Genomic DNA, 20,343 nt, shown 5'->3' on the forward strand with positions numbered 1-20,343 from the left:
CTGGTGTTACTGCGGCGTATCGTGTACTGAATACAACGCCAAACTCGGACCCAGAACACACGGGTTGGGGGGGTGTCCACTATCGGTATTTATCTTTTGCGCTTATTTACCTGAGCTGTATCAGCAGAGGTGGCCAATAAATCCAGTTTTCCAGTTTATCTGGATCTTTCACTCGAAACAGTCCTCCGGACACCGACATATGCTCTGTCACCTCGCATCACTGACTCGACATGAATCAGTCGCAATACTTAAAATGCCAAGATTGGCCCCCAAGCCGTGTAAGGAAGGGGAGGCAGGAGGTCTTTGTTGCTTCTCACCGTTGTCCTGATCAGGTTATCGAAGAAGAGTCCCAATTTTAGCACCAACTAACAATGTAACATTAGGCTCGTTTACCAGCCGGCGTTTCACCCACGTGGCTGCGCTATCCATTACGAGGTGTAAGCTTGTGAACGTCGGCTGGCTAGCGAGTCTAATGTAACCACTACTAGGCTCGTTTACCAGCCGGCACGTGGCTGCGCTATCACATTTGGGTGCTCACCTCTCTACGTCAAAACATGTCAAACTACACCAAATAACCAAACAACCGTATAAGGAATTTTCATTACGAGGTGACGAGGTGTAAGCTTGTGAACGTCGACTGGCTAGCGAGTCTAATGTAACATACCACAGGATGTGCGTGCCTGGAATCGATTGGCCTGTTTTGGCAAGTCGACATCAGTCTTACGAACTAAAACAACTTCATGACATCTGCGATCTTTCAAATCTCGACTGTCCTGATTTGAGAGTCTGCCTAGGGGAGACTATCTGCGATTTACCCAGTCCATCATATAAGTACAGATATGAATCTCGATTTCCATCCCAGCCCTCGTCGAATCCTCGATGTCTTCAGCACTCTTACCATCCCGAGCACAATGCATCCAGGTCACTAACAACGTCCAGCGCTGTCAGTGTTCATGCTTTGTGCCGACCCTGCTAGACCCTGTGGGTTCTCATTCACCTGCGTTCATACTACCCACTTTCTCACTTTCTCCTAGAACATCTGCGGTCAGTGTGCACACGGTATTCACACGCATGTCGACTACGTTTCGATGGTCGTCAACCATTATCCCCCGACTCAGTGTGCCGCGTATGTCCAAAAGGTGCGGTGCTCATTCCACACGATTCCTAAAACTCACGCTATGTACGCTATAGACTCCTTTAACACAGTGTTGCACCTGTGAAGTTTGGCTTTCCGATCACGTCGCCATCAATAACCTGTTTCGTTATACGGAGCCGTCGAGCGTGTTCGACAATTTCGCGGGAAATAATGACGCTTCTCATAGCGTCGACGCGATCAGCTTTTCCAACAACTTCGTCAACAGTACATTCACGCCGTTCGGCAATTCCAATGCCAATACCGACACCTTTCATCAGGACGCGAACCTCACCTCGACCACTGCCGCGCCTACTTTCTCCCCGAGTCCCTGTCGTGCGTTTAGCCCTTACAATGATGTCGGCAATATCCCACTCGCCCCATACATGCCCTCTCCTTCGACCAGTCACACCCCATCCGGTATTCAATCGGATGTTCAGGTCCAGGGTTATAGCCCAGACCATTACTTCGTTCAATACCCAGGCCATTCCATGGTCAATCCCTATGCTCATCAGGCAGACGTCAGTGCAATGGGCGAGAGTTTTGGTTATCAGTATTATTCGCCAAACACTGAGGCTGGGTCGGACCCATACATCTAGTCCATGACTTCAACAGCCTCCTAAATTTTTCTTTCATTCTCTGGATCCTCGGCATGCCCTCTGCCAGTCCATGTACTCATCCCCTTCCTATCTGGGCATCGACGACCATCCAAAACAACATCCAATAAATTGCTCGCGCATTGTATTCTCATTCGTATATTCTTTCGGCTCAACCCTTCCTTCACCCATCGTCACCTCACTGTTGCACAAATTCCCTAGTTTGTTGAATGCTGTCTCTAGTTGCTATCTTTCATTTCCTTCTCTATGTTTTTCCATCTTTTTTTTTTTTGCTTTGACCTACAATTCATGACCATTACGATTTTTACGTATGTTTGCTGTCGAAATAATTTATAATCGAATTGCTTTGGAGTTTATGTGATTATTATCTGAGTGAGCGCCCGATGCGCCCAACAAATCTGGGAAATCATGCGCCATGTTTTCTTCAAGTTCTTATCCGAGTGGCCCTAATTTTAGACAATACATGATGATATTATGAGAGCTACAAGAATTACGTGTATGTTGTGAAGATCAGATATGAAAGAGGGATGACGATATACAGTGCATAGGTATGTGGTACATAGATGGTAAAAGGACGTGAACAGGAACATGTTCCAATTACAGTCCAGCGGTTTAATACAAGACATCCAACAATTTATCCTTATGACAGACAGTCAGCGAGAGAACAGGAAGCAGACTACAAAAGACGAACCTTTTCTTCCTCGGCATCACGAAACATCGCACAAGGCGCGTGGTCCTCGAAATAAATAGCAAAAGAGTTGAGAATAGCTTTGAGTTCTTGTGGTTGTGAATAATGACACGAGTTCGCCATTGACGGAATGCGTCTTTTTTTAAAAGAAAAACCAACCCATATAGACTCCGAATGATAGCATTGTACTTCCGAGCGAGGTGAGATGACAGTTTCCATTCAGCAGATACGAAGATATCAAGTAAATAGGACTGGGATAGGTATCGTGGTGATGGATGTCCCAGCGTAGGGAGGAGACGAACAGTAGAGTCAGAAGAGCAAGAGTAAATATCCTCTGAATGAAAGAGGGGAAGAATCGACGCCGACTCCCTTTCCACGAGTGAATGATTGTGCCATCGTCTCCACTCTATGTCGAGGAGGGAGGGACTACGGGATATACGCATGAGTACAGAGGCTAGGTGACGCAAGAAAGAGGCCGAGGAGCCAGCCGAGGAGGAGGAGAAGGAGAAGAAGCGTGAGTTGGCCGAGAGGTGCGTGCGGGAGAGGGAGAAGCATCTCGAGGAGCATCGCTGGCTGGAGCAGTGACGTGCGGAACAGGCGAGGATCAAGGAGGAAGAGCTCAGGAGAGAGGAGGCTGAGAGAGCCAAGGAGCGGACCGAACGCCACAAGAGGGTAGAGCATATGGCGGCCCGGGTCAAGCGGGATAAGACAGAAAGCATGCTCACCGGATGGGCTGCTATCCAGATCATTAGCATGAACAGAGGCATGGCTTGCAGGGAGGCGGACTGCTTCGACGCAGGGTGTGACATGGCTACGTGCATGCGCACTTGCTTCAGATTGGCTATGCACTCTAGATACAAAAATAAAGCATTGTATTATATACACACCATTACTGAATCCAAGTCTAGCTTTAGTCAGTACAAGACGCATCCAGTCCGAACTGAAATTGAAGGTCAGACGGTCATAGCCGGACTCAGAAAAAAGTAGACTTACCCTCCGTGCACGCATGTGCACACATCCTCCCTCCCGCGTTGTCTTCCTCCCAGTACCGTCATACTCCAGAACTTGCTCGCCGGACGACGATACATCGTCTCGGGCCAAATTTCCCCCAAGGCAAAGCTTCGACTGGTTCGACATGTCGCCGGCAGGTCGTCTCTCGAAGGAGAAGAAAAAGTCGTGTAGCTAACACTACAGACTAGTGGGTCCTTGAATCATGGAGATGGCGAGCGTATGAACTTACAATTTCTGGTGCAGCAGCCGCCCGCATCATCCTCCGTTCCGCCATCTTTCTCATGCTCAGTGCTCCACCTCATCCTTAACTCCGTCTTCATATGTTCACACCTGACCTTGCTCGCGGGACGATGATCCGTCGTCTCGAAACAAAATCCCAGTTTTCTGGCGTACAGTCCGTGTCAGCACGTCAACAGCTAGGCGCGTCGTCCATACCAAGTGAATGAGGATGCTGTCACGTCAACTGGAGGGGAGGGATCAACGTCGATCTCTGCGGAGGGTGAGGACTCCTGAGTGCGCATGAGAAGTAAGAAGACTTACCACTCTTCGGTCTTCGTCCGTCCCCGCATCTCCACGCACCCCTCCGTCCACCACCGTTGTCCGCGCAATGATCCCCGCCCTCAAATTACCCTCTTGACTCGACCGTGGTCTTGATACCGAGCTTTTCGTACGTCCTGGACTTGTAGGATGTCATTAGATCATACACCTGAAAACGGAGGACATACCCTCCTGTTCACCCTCCATCAATAACGGTCCTCGTCGTATACTTCTCTCCTGCATGCTCGTCGAATTCCATCGTTTTCCCACCGAGTCCACACCTTCGCAGAGCTCGTCGTACAAGGATGGCGGCAGTAGTACAGAGCGCGGCGCGTCCTAAACTCGCATACAACACAGTAAAATCTGTTAAAAATGGAAAATTAGTACACAGAAAAAACGAGTCCAAATATCAAACGACTTGCCATCGTTCGATGGCGGTGGAAAAGAAGAAAAAAAGCTCATGCTGCGGGTGTGACCTTGGTCACAAAATCAACCAGCTCGTTCTGGCATTTCCTGACATCGATACCAGATACGGATGACTAGCAGTGTGAGGGAGTCTGGTGACGTCGAGAGTGAGAGCGAGAAGGGGAGGAGGAAGGGAGAGAGGGAAGCCGGGAACTGGTCTTCAAACTAAAATCTGTCCTATAGTCTAGGACCCTCTTCATTGCGAGAGTCCGCTGTTGTTGACATTTATTTTCCCATTACAAGTTTCGGCTAGCAAATGACTAGGATCGCGGAGACCTTGCTTTCCAGCAAGGTAATGGAAACTGCGGCTGGGAGCTGAGCAGGATTGACATTCGAAGATGAAGCCCGACGAGTTCGGAAAACGGACCGACAGTGAGATTCCCACGGTTCTCTTTCCTCTCATACCAGGATTTATCGGACTCGACGTACTGGCGCCCCATTCAAGGCAATCGGCACTGTGCGAAATAGAATTAGCTAATTAAGCAACAGACTATTCATGTATGTACCGTCTTTCTACGAGAGACTAATAGACGACCCACAATGGTTCATCTGACAGTTTTTCTGATGATGTGATGCGTTTCCCTCGCAGGTTCTTTGACCTGCTGTCCTTTTCCATAATCCGCGACCATCCACTGGGCTGCATATTTTTTGTGGTTCTGGGAAGGGTAATCACGATAGACTGGCACGGATCATCTCAATTCTGAAGTCTTACTATCCCTCCGTAGTCTCTAAATACTCCCCGATGATGACTGCAAGGCCGGTAAACCTGCGATAGCGAATTGAATGCAGGCTACATAGTAGTGTTGGATGCAGAGGTGTGTATCACTTTTTCGTGTAAGAAGTCAGGAATTTCATTCTCAGGACATAGGCAGAAGAATCAAACGAAGAAACTTTGTCGCCTCCGGCCTTACATGTGTAACACTCAACTGCAATGATCCTATCTTCTACCACTTACAACTACCAGCTTTCCCTTCCATACCACGGGGCGAACAAGCGCAGTATGGGGGACTTGAAGCTATACTCCAGCCTTCAGCTCTGTAAAAGCAGTCCACTCCGATTCCCATCCTAGTGGTGTCGTCCGGACTGTAGCCCGAACATTTTGCTGGGAGAACGTGTACAGGGGAGGTAGAAGCGATAGATGTTTATCCGGCTCTCCTTCGTGTCCGCAGATATTTTGCCGTCAGTTTGATGATTCTCATCCAACAAAATTTCTGTTTCGACTCATTGCTTTGTTCTAGTATTGCGTTTATAACACGCTCTTCCAACCGAGTGTTGATTACAGTGATTTTGTGTTCACTGTTTATCATAGGACTGCGGCGTTCTATCCTTTCCTGTCCTTTTGGGGCTGACTTACGATGCCCCTGTCGCAAATTCTATAGAGATTCGTTCCCACAACTCGAGGATGCAGGGAAGAATCAAGATGAACATACATCGCGACACTCGAAATGGGGATTTTCATCTCGTTCGGGCCATTCTCTTTCTTTCCTCGGGTTTCTTTTGCGAACGATTTCGTTGAGAACGAGAACGGCTGACCAGATTTGGAAGCTCGTTCGACTGGGTCGTCTGGGTTTGGTAGTCGGCTTGCTATCTTGGGCAGTGAATCACGCGAAAGCACCAGAAGCGTACCACCTCCAGTACTCCTCCAAATGTCGTACCAGTCTCTTCACGTTGCCTACTGCATATTGCAGAGGATAGTGCACCCGAGTCACTAATACTCAAATCTATTAGTGCCCGTGCTTCACTCTTCCCTGCACGGTGGTCTTGTACCTCCAGGTAAGAGCACCCATACAGTCCTTCTCCTCCCTAACCATACCATCGTAGTTCGAGTGCTACATACAACCACGACATCCACTCGCACGCCGACAAGTGTCTATACTCGTAAGTGTACTCCTACCCGTCAACAGGGTGCGCAGCATTTTCCCAAACGGTACGCTATTTTCCTTCAAGTCCGTTCGCGGGCTGACTTTTGGACCTAGACGTACACGAGTCAGGGATGTACATGTTCGGTGGATCTTGCCGATCACGCCGTTGGTCCTAATCCGCTTCGTCCCAGTGCTGTGAATACATGACGCTTGTATGGATAACTCTCAATAGCAAAGATATATTGATAAGCGCGTTCATCAATTCTCCGTCAGCCATATATCTTACACCATTTGTGGGAACGGTGATAAGAAGCTATCACGGTTTCATCATATATTATACAAAGACGAGGGCCACTTAGATTAAGAAAAAAACATGGTACATGAATCCCAAAGTGATCGGGCGTGCTGGCTCCATGGCGTACACTCAGATGATAATATAAAAACTCCAAAGCAATTTGATTATAAAACGTTTCGACAGCAACCAAAAGTAAAAATCGTAATGGACATGAATTGTAAGCTGAAGCAAAAGATCCAATGGAAAACATAGAGAAGGAAATGAAAGATAGCAACTAGAGACAGCAATCAACAAACTAGGGAACTTGTACAACAATGGGGTGACGATGGGTGAAGGAAGGGCTGAGTTGGAAGAAAATAAGAATGAAAAATACCTTGTGAGCGATTTTTTGGATGTTGTCATGGATGCGCGTCGATGCGCAGATAGGAAGGGGATGAGTACGCGAACTGGGAGTGGGCGAGCCGAGGATCCAGAGAATGAAAGAAACATCTAGGAAGCTATCACGGTCATGGACTAGATGTACGAGCCCGACCTGGCCTCAGGTGTCGCACCATTCGCATTTGGGGAACGATACTGATGATCGAAATTCTCACCCGTCGCACCACCGTCTGGCTGATGAGCATAAGGATTGTCCATGAAATGGCCTGCGTATTGAACAAAGTAATGGTCTGAGCTATAAGCTTGGACCTGAGCGACATCCGATTGAATACCGGATGGGGTGTGACTGGTCGAAGGAGAGGGTATGTATGGAGCGAGTGGAATGTTGCCTGCATCATTGTAAGGGCCAGGGGAGAAAATAGGCGCAGTATTGATCGGGGTGAGGTTTGCGTCGCGAGAAAAGGTGTCGGTATTGGCATTGGAATTGACGAACGGCGTGAATGTACTGTTGACGAAGTCGTTGGAAAAGCTGATCGCGTCGACACTATAAGAAGTGTCATTATTTCCCGCGAAATTGTCCAACACGCTCGACGGATCCGCATGACGAAACAGGTTATTGATGGCGACGTGATCGCAAAGCTGAGCTTCACATGTGCAACGTTGTGCAAGAGGCGTCTATAGACAACACAGCGTGAGTTCTAGGGATCGTGTGGAATGAAGAACAACGCACCTTTTGGACATACGCAGCACACTGAGTCGGGGGATAATGATTCACGACCATCGAAACGTAGTCGACATGGGCGTGAATACCGTGTCCGCACTGGCCACAGATGTACTGGAAGAACATGAGAACGGGAATATGGACAAAGATGGACGGGAGCCTACCGGGTCTAACAGAATTGAGACGAACCATGGACACTGACATTGTTGGGTGTTATCAGTGATATGGACGCATCGTTCTCGAGACGGTAGGACTGCTGAAGACATTGCTGATTGGACGAGTGCCGGTGGTATGCAAAGATGCAATGGAAATTGAGATTCATCTCGCTGCACTTTATGTAAATAATAGTCGACAAGGTAGATGCGGCAAGAAACACTGCTTGCAAAAGTTAGGAATATGCCACCGGCATGATCGCCCTTTCAGATCTGAGCAATCCGCACAGCCACCCATAATCGATGCAATTTGTCATCGATAACGGCGACAAGGGTCGAGTGACGTTACATCACAAGTGATACCCACGATTGTTATGGGTGGCTGTGCAGATATAGTGGTCCACTAAGTGGTTCTGCCGACTTCCAAGCGCATCGGCAGCCTATTTTCGCGGTCAACACTGGTCACGTTCAGAAACAAACCCAATTCACACTTCTTAACATCTGCTGTATCTACCTCTAGTCCATTATATAAGTGTACCGATATGAACCTTGATTTCCATGGCAGCCCTCATTCAATCATTAATGTCTTCTGTAGTCCTACCGTCTCGAGAACGATGCATCCATATCACTGACAATACCCAACAATGTCAGTGTCCATGGTTCGTGTCGCTTCCGTTAGACCCGGTAGGCTCTCGTCCATCTTCACCCATATTCCCGTGCTCACAATCTTCCAGTACATCTGTGGCCAGTGCGGACACGGTATTCACGCCCATGTCGACTACGTTTCGATGGTCGTGAATCATCATCCCCCAGCTCAATGTGCCGCGTATGTTCAAAAGGTATGCCCCTCCCTACTGTGCACGGTAACTTGAATTCACGCTGCATACATTATAGACGCCTCTTGCACAACGTTGCACGTGTGAAGCTCAGCTTTGCGATCACATCGTTGCCGATAACGCATATCGTATTGGGGAGCCGTGGAACGTGTTGGACAATTCCCGGGGAAATAATGTTGCCTTTCATGGTGTCGACGTGATCAACTTTTCCAACGACATCGTCAACAGTACATTCACGCTGTTCGTCAATTCCAATGCCAATACCGACACCTTTTCTCGCGACGCAAACCTCACCCCGATCAATACTGCGCCTATTTTCTCCCCTGGCCCTTACAATGATGCAGGCAACATTCCACTCGCTCCATACATACCCTCTCCTTCGACCAGTCACACCCCATCCGGTATTCAATCGGATGTTCAGGTCCAGGGTTATAGCCCAGACCATTACTTCGTTCAATACCCAGGCCATTCTATGGTCAATCCCTATGCTCATCAAGCAGACGTCAGTGCGATGGGCGAGAGTTTTGGTTATCAGTATTATTCACCACACACTGAGGCTGGGTCGGACCCGTACATCTAGTCCATGACCGCGATAGCTTCCTACAAATTTCTCACATTCTCCGGATCCTCGGAACGCAATACCAGTCCATGTACTCTTCCCCTTCCTATCTGCGCATCGACAACCATCGAAGATATCCAATAGATTTCTCAGGTGGTGTATTCTCATTTCTATATTTTTTCGGCTCGACTCTTTCTTTACCTATCGTCACCCCACTATTGCTGTTGCTTAAATTCTCTAGTTTGTTGATTGCTGTCTCTAGTTGCCGTCTTTCTTTTCCTTTTTCTATGTTTTCCCTCGGATATTTTGCTTTGGCCTAACAATTCATGTTCATTACAATTTTTTACTTTTTGTTGCTGTCGAAATGTTTTATAATTGAATTGCTTTGGTGTTTCTATGATTATTATCTGAGTGAGCGCCCGACGCGTCCAATAACTCTGGGAATTCGGACGCCATGTTTTCTTCAAGTTCTTATTCTGAGTGGTCCTCGTTTTAGAAAATACATGATGATACTATGATCTACTTCGTAGCTCTCAAACTGTTGCTCCTGTGCGCTTGCTTGGATTTGTTAGGCAAACCACCTCTCGTATCTTGAGAACATACGACTCGGATTACAAAAGCATTCAAGTCAAGCGTATCTAATTTTATCCCGCCCTCACATTCCTCACATCCTCGAGGGTCGCGTAAAGAACTTCACGGCGAGACAGTTTGAGCGTTACTAGTACAAGAAGTACGTGTATGTTGTGGAGATCAAAGTAAGATACCAAAGAGGGATGATGATATACAGTGCATAGGCATGTGGTATAAAGATAGTAAAAGGACGCGAAGAGGGCATGTTCCAATCACAGTCCAGCGGTATAATGCAAAACACCTAACAATTTATCCTTATGACAGGCGGTCAGCGAGGGAGCAGGAGGCAGGCGAACGACAAGACACACCTTTTCTTCCTCGGTATCACAAAACATCGCACACGGCCCACGTTGGTCCTTGAATTCAATAGCAAAAGAGTTGGGTATAGCTTTGAGTTCTTCGTAGCCGTCGTTCCACTCTTTGAGTCCGTTGAGTTTTCCGCGGAGTTGGATTTGATCAAGGACTTGGTTCATGTCCTGGTTTTATGAGAAGGCGAGCCGAAGAAATGAAGTGATAGGCTTACCTTGGGACTGCGATAGAAAAACATGGTATCGCCGATAAACTTGTAGTACCTCCTCCGCCAGACAAGGGAGTCGTTGATCTGAATGGTAGCCCAGCCGGTGAGCATGCTTTCTGTCTTATCCCGCTTGACCCAGGCCGCCATCTGTTCTACCCTCTTATTGCGTTCGGCCCGCTCCCTGGCCCTCTCAGCATCCTCTCTCCTAAGCTCTTCCTCCTTGATCCTTGCTTGCTCAGCAAGCCACTGTTCCAAACGGCGATGCTCCTCCGAACGCTCCTCCCTCTCCCTCATACGCCTCTCCGCCAACTCGCGCTTCTTCTCCTCGGCTCTCTCCTCAGCTTCTTTCTTGCGACGCCTAGCCTGTGCCCATGCGCATATCCCGCTCAATCCTCGCACGCCGGTCCCTTTCCTCCTGCTCCTTCACGCGCCTCTGCTCCTCCTTCACGCGACGTATCTCCGCCTGCCGCTCCTCCTCCTGCGCGCACACTCAGCAGGGTCAGCAATCACCGTCGTCTCGACAGGGTTGCACTTTCCTGCAAGCGGTACTGGAACGATGGCAGATTGCGTTGACGCGGGGTATCAATCTCATCCTGGGGATGGTGCGCGGTGTCGAGTGACATGGCTATGCGCACGCGTACTTGCTTCAGGTCGGCTACGCACTCTAGATACAAAAATAAAGCAATGTATTATATACGCACCATTACTGAATCCAAGTCTAGCTTCAGTATCCTTCATTTCCTTCTGAATCCTCCACCAGTACAAGATACATCGAACCCTGACTGAAATTGAAGGTCAGAGGGTCGTAGTCAGACAGAAAAGAGTAGACTTACCCTCCATGTTCGCATGTACACACATCCTCCCTCCCGCGTTATCTTCCTCCCAGTACCGCCATACTCCAGACCTTGTTCGCCGGACGACGATACGTTGCCTCGAAGCAAAATTCTTCCAAGGCAAAGCTTCGACTGGTGGTTTGGCATGTCGTCGGCAGGTCGTCTCTCGAAGAAAAGTCGTGTGGCTAACACTACAGAATGGTAAGTCCTCGAGTCATGGAGATGGCGAATATATGAGCTTACAATTTCTGGAGCAGCAGCTGCCTGCGTCACCCTCCATTCTGTAATCTTTCTCATGCTTGCTCCACCCAGTCTTCACGCCTGACCTTGCTTGCGGGACGACGATCCGTCGTTTCGAAGGAGAATACCAGTTTCCTGGCGTACAGTCCGTATCAGCGCGTCAACAGCTAGGCGGATCATCCACATTAAGTGAATGAGGATGCTGTCACGTCAACTGGAGGGGAGCGACCAGCGATCAACATCGATCTCTGGGGAGAGTGAGGACTCCTGAGTGCGCATGAGAAGTGAGAAGACTTACCACTCTTCGGTCTTCATCCATCCCCGCATCCTCGTACACTCCTCCATCAACCACCGTTGTTCCCGCAATAATTCCCGTTCCTCAAAGTACCCTCTTGACTCGACCGTGGTCTTCACACTGAGCCTTTTCGTGGATCCTGGACTTGTAGGGAGTCAGTAGTTTGAACGTCATATCTGAAAACGGAGGACATACCCTCCCGTTCGCTCCACTCTTTACTTCTCTCCCACATACTCGTCGACTCCATCGATTTCTGGGAAAGCGCCCACGTTCGCAGAGTCCGTCATACAAGGATGGCGGCAGTAGTCTATATCTAGGACCCTCTTCAATGATTGCGAGAGTCCGCTCGTTATTGACATTTATTTGCCCATCACAAGTTTCGGCTAGCACAATGACTGGGATCGGGGAGACCTTGCTTTCCAGCAAGGTAATGGAGACTGCTGGCACTGGGAGCTGAGCAGGATTGACATGGACATTCGAAGATGACGCCCAGTGAAAAGTCGGTCGAGCCACACTGAGCCAAATCAAGCCCAGGGGAATGATCGCCGGGGCTCTATTCTGCTCGCTGTGGCTTCGAAATGTGAACCGTTTACCAGCTCAAATCGAGCTGTTTCGAGCTCGGTATGTCGCTACCATAGGGTTCCGTTAGGCTTCGTAGGGCTCGATTTCTTTGCTATTAATATGTATAGAACCACATCGCTACTACATACGCTAAGTAGCATAACCCTTTCCGTTCTGCCCACGGCTAGCCCTGTCCTGCTCGGATACCCCAACCGCATTTCGCAACGTGAAGATAAACGTATCGAAATAGACTGCACTAGAAAATGTTAAATCAGTCTACAATGACGGAAAAGATGATTCAAGGGCTACTCACAAAGTCGAAGCCAGCTGGAATGGTGACAAGCGAGACCTGTATAAGATTTGGCTTAGCGAGCTCAGAAATACACGCATATATGGAATAGAACATACCATGGCCACATCCATAGCGATGCCTAAACGGCTTATGGAGCGACTGTACATGCTAAATATGAAAAAAGAAAACATACAAGAGCGCAATGAGACGTACCTCAAAGATATCCAGATATCCTGCAGCTCAAACCAGTCTTCTGAGGACGTATTGCTAATGCGGGTGTCCAAACAAGGCGCATATATCCACCTTGCACGGCAGTTTCAGTCTGTAGCACCGTATCTGCAGGTCTTCGCATGTGCTGCCCAGTGAGAGACTAACAGTAAGAGGCTACGAAAGCAAGTACGAAGCCACATCCCGCGATAATACAGGGATGGGGTGTAGAGCGACAACGAGGACGGCGAACAAGCTCGAACACGACGGGTATGGTGGTGGTAGAAAAGAGAGAGGCGTTAATCACGTCACTGGAAAACATGCACGTGGACGGAACCGTTGACTTTAAGTTTAAGTTCAAGTTGCCAATTTGGGCTCACAATATTCGGCGCGTTTCAGTCAACCATCGGATTCAGAGAAATTCTACTCTGGTAATTCTTGGATGTGCTAATGGAAGAGGCGAAGGTTTGGAGTTCAAAGCCTTCTTGTATGACGCCGCTTGATCCGGCTCGACCACGCTATATGGTAATTTCTGCAGCTTGATTTGGCTCAAACCGGCTCGACGGAATTTTCACTGGGGATGACGGCTGATATTACCGAAGAGTTCGGAAAACGGACCGACAGTGAAATTCCCACGGTTCTCTTTCCTCTCTCCAATTAGATACTACCAGGATTTATTGGACTCTACGTGCTGGTGCCCCATTCAAGATAATCGGCACTGTGCCAAATCGAATCAGCTAATTATGCAACAGACTACTCATGTATGTAGCGTCTTTCTACGAGAGACTAATAGACGACCCACAATGGTTCATCTGACAGTTTTTCTGATGATGTGATGTGTTTCCCTCGTAGGTTCTTTGACCTGCTGTCCTTTTCCATAATCCGCGACCATCCATTGGGCTGCATATTTTTTTGTGGGGCTGGGAAGGGTAGTCACGATAGACTGGCACGGATCATCTCAATTCTGAAGTCTTACTATCCCCCTGTAGTCTCTAAATACTCCCCGATGATGACTGCAAGGTCGGTAAACCTGAAATAGCGAGTTGAATGCAGGTTACATAGTAGTGTTGGGTGCAGAGGTGTGTATCACTGAAGTCAGGGAGTTAATTCTCAGGACACAGATAGATAGGGAAGAAACTCTATCGGCAACCGCCTCCCGCCCTTGCGCAAGTAACTCTCAACTGCACCGATTCCATCCTCTGCCACTTACAACCACCAGCTTTTCCTTCCATACCACGGGGCAAACAGGTGCAGTATGGGGGACTTGAAGCTATCTATACTCCAGCATTCAGCTCTGTAAAATCGGTCCACTCCGATTCCCATCCTGGTGGGGTAGTCTGAACATTTCGCTGAGAGAACATGTACAGGAGAGGTTTGATGATTCTCATCCAACAAAATTTCTGTTTCGGCTCATTGCTTTGTTCTAGTATTGCGTTTATAACATGCTATTCCAACCGAGTGTTGGTTACAGTGATTGGTGTTCATTGTTTAACATCGAACCGCGGCGTCCCATCCTTTCCTGTCCTTTGGGGGCTGACTTACGACGCCCCTGTCGCAAATTCTACCTGTCTTATACCTCCAGGTAAGAACAGCCATTCAGTCCTTCTCTCCTCTCCAACCATACCATCGTAGTTCGAGTGCTACATGCAACCACGACATCCACTCGCACGCTGACAAAGTGTCGATACTCGTAAGTGTATTCCTACCCGCCAACAGGATGCGCAGCATTTTCCCAAACGGTACGCTATTTTTATTCAAGGCCGTTCGCGGCTGACTTTTGGACCTAGACGTACACGAGTCAGAGATGTACATGTTCGGTGGATCTTGCCGATCACGCCGTTGGTCCTAATCCGCTTCGTCGTGCTGTGAATAGATGGTGCTTGTATGGATAACTCTTAATAGCAAAGTACTCGGGTGCCATTGATGAAACGCGTTCATCAATTCTCCGTGCAGTAAGTCATATACCTTACACCATTTGTGGGAACGGTGATAAGTCATCACGGTTCCATCATATATTATCCAAGACGAAGGCCACTTGGATTTTTTTAAAGAAACATGGCACATTCCGAGTCCTGTGTATACAGGATTCGGTCTCTGCTATGGTGCGATCCACTTAGTCACCACCTAAATGTGACAAAGTTGGGTACGGTACGGTAACAAAGTTTCTGCAGTGGTCACGAGTGACTGGACAAAAAATCCCTCTTGTAGAAATGCTCTAATTGATGAAAGGAACAATTCCTCTAGAGGAAATTTCTATTGGGTCAAAATTGAGGGAGATATTTTCCCGGCACGTCTCAATTTGGCGAGCGTGACACAAAATGGCAGGGGATGTGATTCAAGTCACGGTATGTCACACTTTTCGGGATTTTTTTTCGCCTTCGGCAATCGACTTTTCAGGCGGATTCAAGGTTTGAAAAAAATTTGGACCAGATTGGCGGCTGTTACTTTTGGTGGTGACTAAGCGAATCGCACCATAATCAGCCATAATCTCAGCCTTTTGGTGGCGGTGCATGATGGTGATAGTCCGACAATTCACCGTGCCGTGGATGCCGTGAATAATCCCCGCGATATTGTCACTTGTCACACTTGTCATACGTTGTCTTTTGCCCCTTTTGTGTTGCATTTTTGAGCATCGATTCACAGTGGTTCTCCGAAATGCTCTACCATTCTGTGGGCGAAGATATGGTCACCGTGCACACCTGCGCCTCTACTTTATGCTGAAAGCACGACACTCATCCAGCACTCATACCATCAATAATCATTCACCAAGCTTCGGCCACAATTTTTCTCGAGGTAGCAACGACAATTGCTTATAATGGGGACGCCCCCGCCAATGACACAAAATGCACTATCAAAACCTAACATGATGTGGACTGTCGCTGGGTGCCTCACGGTGATAGGCTGGACGGGAACGGTGGGTATCCACAGGCTGCAAAGTCTGGTAAGCTCCTACTTGTCACAATATCTCGTCTTCACAACATTTTGCAGATTCATTCCGGAGACCTCAGAATTCTTCTTCCTATAGTGTTGATCATCGAGCATTGAATATTGAGCTCAATGACTGGTCTCAAGGAATAAAAGGTAAGCAAACATTTTGGCTTTGTTAGCGGCTAGTCAACCAACTTTTCTAGATCTGTGATTGTATGCACCCTTTATCGGCTATCCGCTTTGACCAGGTGGGGGATGCCTTCCGTCATTTAGTTCAAGTCAATCCTTAGTTCGTTATTCAGGATCCATACACGAACATAGCTATAGCTATGGACAAAGTTCTCCGGGTATCGAATCGCAATGGAAATGCAGGTTCCGGGTGTGCGGCCTCGTTCATTTTACTTTTCACCAACAGAATACCCATTTACGCTAGCATTTCAGTTCTCGCAAGTGCAGTGTATGACAACGAGATGATGAGGATGACAGTACCGAATATCATAGCAGCAGCTTCGACAAGATTCATACCACGGTGTCTGTGATGGGTTCCAGGGGTAGCAAGGGACGTCGTAGGTTGCAAAGGCAGTAGTAAGGTCGCGGTAAGTATTAGCTATTTTGTTTCTTCTTTGTTTGGCTGACTTACATGGATTAGAGCTGTATGCCATTTATCCCCATGTATTACAAATGTATTAGCTATGTGCCTTCACCTTTGAATTTGAGTCTGATGCTAATTATCCAACTCAAGCTATGCAAACAATATATATCCTTGCTTAAAGCTTTCGTGTTCATCGCCATTCGCTGGAAGCTGACTATCCAGCAAGATGTTCAACTTGACGACCAGGTCAATGTATTGACGACAATTGCACTAGGTACTTGCCTACTTGATGTACTATTTGTAGTTGTGAGACCGTATATTTCTGGTTTGATATTATATGTGCAACTGCTGCAGTTGCTCGGTACCATTGTTTCGTTGTACCATTCAACAGGCCTTGTGCTACGCCCACACAGGGCAGCCCACCCCTCAAGTCTTCAGGACTCGGATATGCCACGCCCTGCGATGGCCCCCCGCTTCATAAATCCCAAAGTTATTGGGCGTGTTGGCTCCGTGGCGCTCAATCAGATGATAATTAGAAAATTTCCAAAGCAATTCGATTATAAAAGGTTTCAGACAGCAATCAAAAGTAAAAATCGTAAAGGACATGAATCGTAGGCTAAAACAAAAAAAATTCGATGGAAAACATAGCGAAGGAAATGAAAGATAGCAACTAGAGACGACAATCAATGAACTAGGGAATTTAAGCAACATTGGGATGATGATAGGTGAAGGAAGCGTCGAGCCGGAAGAAAATCGGAATGAGAAGACACAGCGCGGGCAATATATTGGATGTTGTTTTGGATGGTCGTCGATGCCCAGATAGGAAGGGGACGAGTAAATGGACTGGGAGTGGGCACACTGACGATCCGGAGAATGAGAGAATGATTTAGGACGCTGTTGTAGTCATGGACTAGATGTACGGGTTCGACCCAGCTTCAGGCATCACACCGTGCATCGCATTTAGCGAACAATACTGATACTGGAAACTCTCGCCCGTCGCACTGCCGTCTGGCCGACGAGTGTAGGGATTGTCCATGGAATGGTCCGGGTATCGAACAAAGTAACGGTCTGAGGTATAACCTTGGGCCTAGTGACATCCGATTGAATACCGGATAAGGTGTGGCTGGCCGAAGGAGAGCCTGAGGGCATGTGTGGAGCGAGTGGTATGTCGTCGTCATCATTGTAAGGGCTAAATGCATGGCGAGGACTGAGGGGGAAAGTAGGTGCAGCAGTGATCGGGGTGAGGTTCGCGTCGTGAGAAAGGCTGTCGGTATCAGAGTTGACGAACTGTGCGGCTATATTGTTGACGACGTCGTTGGAAAAGCTGATTGCGTCGACACTATGAGAAGCGTCATTATTTCCCGGGAAATTGTCCAACACGTTCCACGGCTCCTCAATACGATATGCGTTATCGGCAACGATGTGATCGCAAAGCTGAGCTTCACACGTGCAACGTTGCGCAAGAGGTGTCTATATCGTAAACAGCGTGAGTTCTATAAATCGTGTGGGGTGAGGAGCAGCGCACCTTTTGGACATACGCAGCACACTGAGTCGGGGGATAATGATTCACGACCATCGAAACGTAGTCGACATGGGCGTGAATACCGTGTCCGCACTGGCCACAGACATACTGGAAGAACATGAGCAGGTGAATAAGTGAAGGTGAACAGGAGCTTACCGGGTCTAACGGAGGCGACGCGAACCATGGACACTGACATTGTTGGATGTTGTCAGTGATATGGATGCATCGTTCTCGAGACGGTAAGACTGCAGAAGACATTGATGATTGAAAGAGGGCTGCGATGGAAATTGAGGTTCATATCGGTACACCGGTACGCTTTATATAACGGACTAGGTAGTTGTAGATGCCAAGAAGCGTGAGTTGGGTTTGTGAGTATAATTACACCCGATGTCCCAATACAGTAATCGCAGGCGGCCGAGGTGTGATTTTTAAATGGGTATGTACAAATGGGGAGAGCTAAAACCGGACAGATTCACTTTGAGATGACATTGATTGTTAAAAATCACACCTCGGCCGCCTGTGTCCTGAAAACAACAGTATAGCTATCTTACTTTACTCTACTTAGATTTCCTCTCCTTTGGTCTTATTGACGAGTCGGCGAGGTCCACAGTAGTTTACTATTGTTTACCTGAGCTTGTATTAGCGGAGTCGACCAATTCATACTGTTTTACTGTTTTACTGCGATTACTGTATTGGGACATCGGGTGTAATTATACTCACAAACCCAACTCACGCTTCTTGGCATCTACAACTACCTAGTCCGTTATATAAAGCGTACCGGTGTACCGATATGAACCTCAATTTCCATCGCAGCCCTCTTTCAATCATCAATGTCTTCTGCAGTCTTACCGTCTCGAGAACGATGCATCCATATCACTGACAACATCCAACAATGTCAGTGTCCATGGTTCGCGTCGCCTCCGTTAGACCCGGTAGGCTCCTGTTCACCTTCACTTATTCCCCTGCTCATGTTCTTCTAGTACATCTGCGGTCAGTGCGGACACGGAATTCATGCCCATGTCGACTATGTTTCGATGGTCGTGAATCATTACCCCCCGACTCAGTGTGCCGCGTATGTTCAAAAGGTATACCCCTCCCTACTGTGCACGGTAACTTAAATTCACGCTGCATACATTATAGACGCCTCTTGCACAACGTTGCACGTGTGAAGCTCAGCTTTGCGATCACGTCGTTATCGATAACCCGTTTCGTCATGTGGATCCGTCGAGCGTGTTGGACAATTTCCCGGGAAATATCGACACTTTTCATAGTGTCGACGCGATCAGCTTTTCCAACGACATCGTCAACAGTACATTCACGCCGTTCGTCAATTCTAATGCCAATACCGACACCTTTTCTCGCGACGCGAACCTCGCCCCGATCACTGCTGCGCCTATTTTCTCCCCTAGCCCTAACAATAATGCCGGCAACATCCCGTTTGCTCCATACATGCCCTCTCCTTCGGCCAGCCACACCCCATCCGGTATTCAATCGGATGTCACTCAGGCCGAAGGTTATAACCCAGACCATTACTTCGTCCAATACCCAGGCTATTCCATGAACAGTCCCTATGCTTATCAGCCGGACGGCGGTGCGACGGGCGAGAATTTTGGTTATAGTATCATTCACCAAACACTGAGGCTGGTTCGGACCCATATGTCTAGTCCATGACCACGACAGCTTCCTAGATTTTTCTTTCATGCTTCGAACCTTCGGCGTTCCCACTCGCAGTCCATGTATCCATCCCTCAGGCTTTCCTATCTGTTCATCGAAGACCATCCAAGACAATATCAAAAAAATTGTTTGCGCGGTATTTCTCATTCCTACTACTTTCTTACGCTTCAACCCTTCCTTTACCTATCGTCACCCCACCGTTGCTGTTGCTTAAATTCCTTAGTTTGTTGATTGCTGTCTCTAGTTGCTATCTTTCTTTTCGTTCTCTATGTTTTCCATCAGATCTTTTGCTTTGGCCTACAATTCACGATGATTACAATTTTTTACTTTTGTTTGCTGTCGAAATGTTTTATAATCGAATTGCTTGGGTGTTTATGTGATTATAATCTCCGTGAGCGCCTGATGCGTCCAACAAATCTGCGCATGTTTTCTTCAAGTTCTTATTTCGAGAGGCCCTCGTTTCAGATAATACATGATGATACTGTGATCTTCTTTCTCATAGCAGGACTAGTACAGGTAAGGGTATAGAAAACCGAATCGCTGTCGTACCATAGTCATTAAGAAATTTTATAGTACGCAACATAGTAAGTATCCCTCTTTCGTATCATGATCGTACTTTGAACACGTACTTATAGCTCCCAAACTGTCATTCCTTCGTACTTGCTTGGATATGTTAAGGAAACCACCCCTCGTATCTTGAGAACATACGAGTACAAAGCATTCACTCCTCACATCCTCGAGGGTGGAGCAAGTGTAAAGGACTTCACGGCGCGACAGTTTGAGTGTTACTAGTACAAGA

The 20,343-nt window shown here is 47.8% G+C and overlaps 9 protein-coding genes across 9 annotated transcripts; 4 read left to right on the plus strand and 5 right to left on the minus strand.

Annotated features, from left to right (window-relative positions):
* The first annotated feature begins 1,070 nt into the window (after positions 1–1,070).
* Positions 1,071–1,993, plus strand: EV420DRAFT_1542116 (uncharacterized protein). Its single transcript, XM_060473144.1, has 2 exons — positions 1,071–1,139; positions 1,192–1,993. Exons 1-2 carry the CDS (start codon positions 1,089–1,091, stop codon positions 1,729–1,731), a joined length of 591 nt encoding a protein of 196 aa, XP_060330682.1. The 5' UTR covers positions 1,071–1,088; the 3' UTR covers positions 1,732–1,993.
* On the plus strand, positions 1,731–2,101 carry EV420DRAFT_1542118 (uncharacterized protein). The gene has a single exon (XM_060473145.1). It carries the CDS (start codon positions 1,802–1,804, stop codon positions 2,039–2,041), a length of 240 nt encoding a protein of 79 aa, XP_060330683.1. The 5' UTR covers positions 1,731–1,801; the 3' UTR covers positions 2,042–2,101.
* A 65-nt stretch (positions 2,102–2,166) lies between these two features.
* On the minus strand, positions 2,167–2,880 carry EV420DRAFT_1680369 (uncharacterized protein; the record flags this gene model as incomplete). Its single annotated transcript, XM_060479209.1, has 2 exons — positions 2,167–2,388; positions 2,441–2,880. 2 exons carry the CDS (start codon positions 2,878–2,880, stop codon positions 2,202–2,204), a joined length of 627 nt encoding a protein of 208 aa, XP_060330684.1. The 3' UTR covers positions 2,167–2,201.
* Positions 2,881–7,120: 4,240 nt separating this feature from the next.
* EV420DRAFT_1764082 (uncharacterized protein) lies at positions 7,121–8,129 on the minus strand (the record flags this gene model as incomplete). The annotated part of the gene is made up of 3 exons (XM_060480765.1): positions 7,871–8,129; positions 7,716–7,820; positions 7,121–7,660 (listed from the first exon to the last, which is right to left on the minus strand). The coding sequence occupies exons 1-3, from the start codon at positions 7,970–7,972 to the stop codon at positions 7,121–7,123; spliced, it is 747 nt and encodes a 248-aa protein (XP_060330685.1). The 5' UTR covers positions 7,973–8,129.
* Positions 8,130–8,236: 107 nt separating this feature from the next.
* EV420DRAFT_1764083 (uncharacterized protein) lies at positions 8,237–9,689 on the plus strand. The gene is made up of 3 exons (XM_060480766.1): positions 8,237–8,542; positions 8,593–8,697; positions 8,753–9,689. The coding sequence occupies exons 1-3, from the start codon at positions 8,417–8,419 to the stop codon at positions 9,272–9,274; spliced, it is 753 nt and encodes a 250-aa protein (XP_060330686.1). The 5' UTR covers positions 8,237–8,416; the 3' UTR covers positions 9,275–9,689.
* EV420DRAFT_1542147 (uncharacterized protein) lies at positions 9,690–10,845 on the minus strand. The gene is made up of 3 exons (XM_060473146.1): positions 10,407–10,845; positions 10,192–10,359; positions 9,690–10,137 (listed from the first exon to the last, which is right to left on the minus strand). The coding sequence occupies exons 1-3, from the start codon at positions 10,692–10,694 to the stop codon at positions 10,096–10,098; spliced, it is 498 nt and encodes a 165-aa protein (XP_060330687.1). The 5' UTR covers positions 10,695–10,845; the 3' UTR covers positions 9,690–10,095.
* A 1,519-nt stretch (positions 10,846–12,364) lies between these two features.
* EV420DRAFT_1764085 (uncharacterized protein) lies at positions 12,365–12,857 on the minus strand. The gene is made up of 2 exons (XM_060480767.1): positions 12,644–12,857; positions 12,365–12,585 (listed from the first exon to the last, which is right to left on the minus strand). Exons 1-2 carry the CDS (start codon positions 12,810–12,812, stop codon positions 12,398–12,400), a joined length of 357 nt encoding a protein of 118 aa, XP_060330688.1. The 5' UTR covers positions 12,813–12,857; the 3' UTR covers positions 12,365–12,397.
* Positions 12,858–17,308: 4,451 nt separating this feature from the next.
* Positions 17,309–18,128, minus strand: EV420DRAFT_1747955 (uncharacterized protein; the record flags this gene model as incomplete). The annotated part of the gene is made up of 3 exons (XM_060480215.1): positions 17,309–17,818; positions 17,874–17,978; positions 18,027–18,128. 3 exons carry the CDS (start codon positions 18,126–18,128, stop codon positions 17,309–17,311), a joined length of 717 nt encoding a protein of 238 aa, XP_060330689.1.
* Positions 18,129–18,716: 588 nt separating this feature from the next.
* EV420DRAFT_1747956 (uncharacterized protein) lies at positions 18,717–19,810 on the plus strand. Its single transcript, XM_060480216.1, has 3 exons — positions 18,717–18,802; positions 18,851–18,955; positions 19,011–19,810. The coding sequence occupies exons 2-3, from the start codon at positions 18,905–18,907 to the stop codon at positions 19,539–19,541; spliced, it is 582 nt and encodes a 193-aa protein (XP_060330690.1). The 5' UTR covers positions 18,717–18,802; positions 18,851–18,904; the 3' UTR covers positions 19,542–19,810.
* Positions 19,811–20,343: the final 533 nt, after the last annotated feature.

The sequence above is a fragment of the Desarmillaria tabescens genome (genome assembly GCF_030435595.1).
Source record: "Desarmillaria tabescens strain CCBAS 213 chromosome Unknown EV420scaffold_17, whole genome shotgun sequence".
In the NCBI taxonomy this organism is placed as follows: Eukaryota; Fungi; Basidiomycota; class Agaricomycetes; order Agaricales; family Physalacriaceae; genus Desarmillaria; species Desarmillaria tabescens.